The 3275-nt window shown below is 48.3% G+C and overlaps 1 protein-coding gene across 1 annotated transcript in view; it reads left to right on the forward strand.

The window, feature by feature from the left end:
* LOC103921829 overlaps positions 1-127 on the forward strand; it is a 33495-nt gene extending 33368 nt beyond the window's left edge. Inside the window, exon 12 of the mRNA XM_009329854.1 lies at positions 1-127. This exon is cut by the window's left edge and continues 3 nt beyond it. Within this exon, the coding sequence (XP_009328129.1) occupies positions 1-127 (127 nt within the window).
* The last annotated feature ends 3148 nt before the right edge of the window (positions 128-3275 follow it).

Raw genomic sequence — 3275 nt, forward strand, 5'->3', positions numbered from 1 at the left:
CATCCCTGCCGGGAGGCTGGCTCAGGCGACCGACCTGCAGGCTGCCGTCGTCTATTTGGCCTCCGAAGCCTCAGACTACATGACGGGCCATAATCTGGTCATTGAGGGTGGCCAGAGCCTGTGGTGAGGGGCGTCCTCCAGCCTCCCCTCTCAGGGGCACGGTTGACTTTGGAAAGTGCGTATTAGAGTTTAGCTTAGTCTAGTCCCAGTTTTGGCCTGTGTGGCTAAGTGGCCAGCGGATCTGAAACGATTGTTTCCTTCTTTTGAGTGTTGCTTTGGAGACTCATATAGTGGGGGGAGGGAAGAAAAAAGTAATCCTGCATTTTCAACATTTTCATGTTTTTCACTATGCATTCAGATTTCTGTTAAAAGTATTTAATGACATAAAGGCACATTTACTGCAGTGAGATTTGGCTATTATTTAGTTTAACAGGGGGCATTTTTAAAGCAATCAACATTAGCTGGTCTGTGTAGTATATTGTTCTTAGGCGATTTTTTGTATTCAAGTTGTTCCAGTGACATCTGTGAGTGGTAAAAAGCAGTTGGATGTAGTGTTAAAAAAAATAAATTAGTTCATTGCATTTGAACCTGAATGTTGCCATTTTATATTTACTGGTGTTCTTAGTTTTTGACAGTGTTTTTATACAAACACCCACATAAATGCCCCTGAAAGAAAAGTACTGCACTTAATAGAGAATCATGGTTGGTAATCATAATGGCTCTAATCCAAAGCCCATTGAGGTAAGTGGGAACTACTCATACACTTTAAGTTAAATGCATGTATAAGTGTTGATACAACTGGTTCTTTGGTTTCCTTGATATGCAGATGTAAGCAAAGGTCGTCTTCCAAAATTTCCCTCCCCCTCTCCCCCCCATAAAATTCTGAAGACAGGGGTGTAAATCAGGGCCAGCTCAAATGATATCAATACAGTTCTCTTGGCTGAAGAGCTCATTTCGGCAATAGCACTGGGTTCATCGCTTATAGGCAGTAAAACGTGGCACAATAACACCACCGTTTTGGTAACGCTCTGAATTTATACAGACTTCCATCCTGAGGGCCTTTAAGCATAACCTAAGGAGAATTTACGGGAAGGAATTCACTTGCAAATCCTCATGTCATTTGTTTTGCATTTGGCAGCTCTTTGTTACCATAACATAAATAATTGTGGATGAATGTCATTACTTTGATTAAGTGCTACAAGTCCATACATCGGCTAGCCATTATTGTGGTGAATTGCTATAATGGCTTCAGACTTGACATTCACCGCCACATTGTAAGGTATGCATCTCGCTGACGTACTATCATCGTTATCGTGGATAAAGTGCAAGAAGATACTTGTCTTCATTAAATTTTCTATTAGACCATTGATAATTAATACATATCTCATGTTTCATCTCGAGTCGTTTTTCTGGGGAGTGTTGCTGTTAAGCGACTCAGGGCTGGAGCTTTTTGGCTTGAAATCCCTGCCTTGTGTGCATGATCTAATTTATTGACAATGCTCTGCAAACTCACAGGCTTAAGGAGAGCTCAATTTTGGATAAATCTTCAAGAAAAACAATTAAGGATTTAAACATTTTATTATTTTTCTAGGCTCACAAACCCTTTTCTCTTTTAGCTCCCACACTTGCATCATTTTGTGTCATGCTCTGGAGGGCTCGGTGGAGTTCTCACATCCCTCTGGCTGGCTTTTCACCCAGAGGTTAATGTGCAAACATTGGTGAACTCATCAGGAGCTCTTCCAAGGGATCCTAGAGGGGCTTGTATACTATCGCTTGGACTGCTGGTTGTTGCAGCTCCTACCTAAAGTGTAAAATAACAAACTTTAGCTAATTTGAAACATGAACTGCAGTTGGCACTGGAACCGTAACCAAAGTTCTCACTTTCTCAGTAGAAAGACAAAGGGCTGAACAGGCTGCTGAGGCTGAACTCCCTTTCCCTGCCTGGAGACGGTGGCAGGTTAGCACCAAAAGGCGCTGGCAGGGCATTGCGGGAAGCTGAAGTCCATTGCCCTGGTGCTGGGTGGTTTGGGGAAGATTTTCAGCCAGCAAGGGTTGTGCTGTGACTTTTGCAAGCTTCAAACACTTAACTTTAAAAACAAAACCCAGACAGAAAAAAAAAAACCCAGACTTTAAAAAAAAAACAAAAAATCAAAATCATCTCTTAACTAAGCAGCCTTCAGTGTTTGGACTAGAGCTTGTCTCGCTCCGATCTGTTTGCCCCCAGGCTCTGCCTTTGAAGGGCTGAGCGGGCAGAGCAGAGAGGAGTGAGTTTACCTGCACACAGGCTGATGTGGGGCTTGGACGCTGTTTGGAGACACTGCTGTGTGCCCACATGGACCCCGGCTCTGCCCTTTTTCGGCCCAGAGAGGCTGGTGGAAGAGGCTGTTCTCATCGGTGCTCACTCTGTGATGCAGGAGGGGCTCAAGACTAAGCAGCCCGAGGGAGTACGGCACTCGGTGCCAAGTCCCCGGGGTGATGGGCAAACACCCTTGTGGCACTTTCGGTTTGCGTGGCATCCTCGCCTTGGCCAAAGAAACAAATCCTGGAGGAGAGCAGGTGTCAGGAGGGAAATGCCTCTCCCCACGCATGTGTGAGCTGGCCTGTGTCCTCCTAAGGACAGGCTTTCACCTCTCTCCTCCACATGCCTGCTCACCCAGGGCTTCAGCCGTTCAGGGGCTCCAGCACCAGCGTTGCTGCTCTTCATGGTCTCACCTGTAATTTCGTGGGAGAAAAGGCTGATTTCCATTCAAAGGCAGGGCTGACCACGCAGTGGTGCTTCTGTCTGATAGGACCAGACTTGGCATTTGGGTTGAGATCTGTGCCTTGCTGCGTGGCAGCTCTCCCCGGGCATGGGGCTCCCTGCCGGGTGCAGGATCGCACCCTGCCTTGTGCAGAGGGGGAGGTTCGTTGCTACAGTCGTGGGGTCTCTTCTGGCAACACAGCCCTAAAGCCGAGTGGAAGGGGTGATTTCCCCTTATAAGGGAAAAGCAAAGCTCAGGAGGGATGCACCCCTCTTAGCACAGAAGACCTGGGGGGGGGGGAATAAAAAGGGAACATTTTGAAAAAAAAGCGCCTTCCTGGGGGATGCGGGCGAAGCCGCGAAATGGCAGCATCAGCATGTGGTGCGGTTGTTCAGGGCAGCTCAGCCCCGGCGCCGGCGGTGGGGTGCGGAGCGGTGGGGTGCGGAGCGGTGCGGAGCGGTGCGGTGCGGTGCGGTGCGGTGCGGGGGAGCCGCCGCCAGCTGCCAGCCCCGACTCCGCCCAGCAACCCGGCCA

The sequence above is a fragment of the Pygoscelis adeliae genome, unplaced genomic scaffold (assembly GCF_000699105.1).
Source record: "Pygoscelis adeliae isolate BGI_AS28 unplaced genomic scaffold, ASM69910v1 Scaffold67, whole genome shotgun sequence".
In the NCBI taxonomy this organism is placed as follows: domain Eukaryota; kingdom Metazoa; phylum Chordata; class Aves; order Sphenisciformes; family Spheniscidae; genus Pygoscelis; species Pygoscelis adeliae.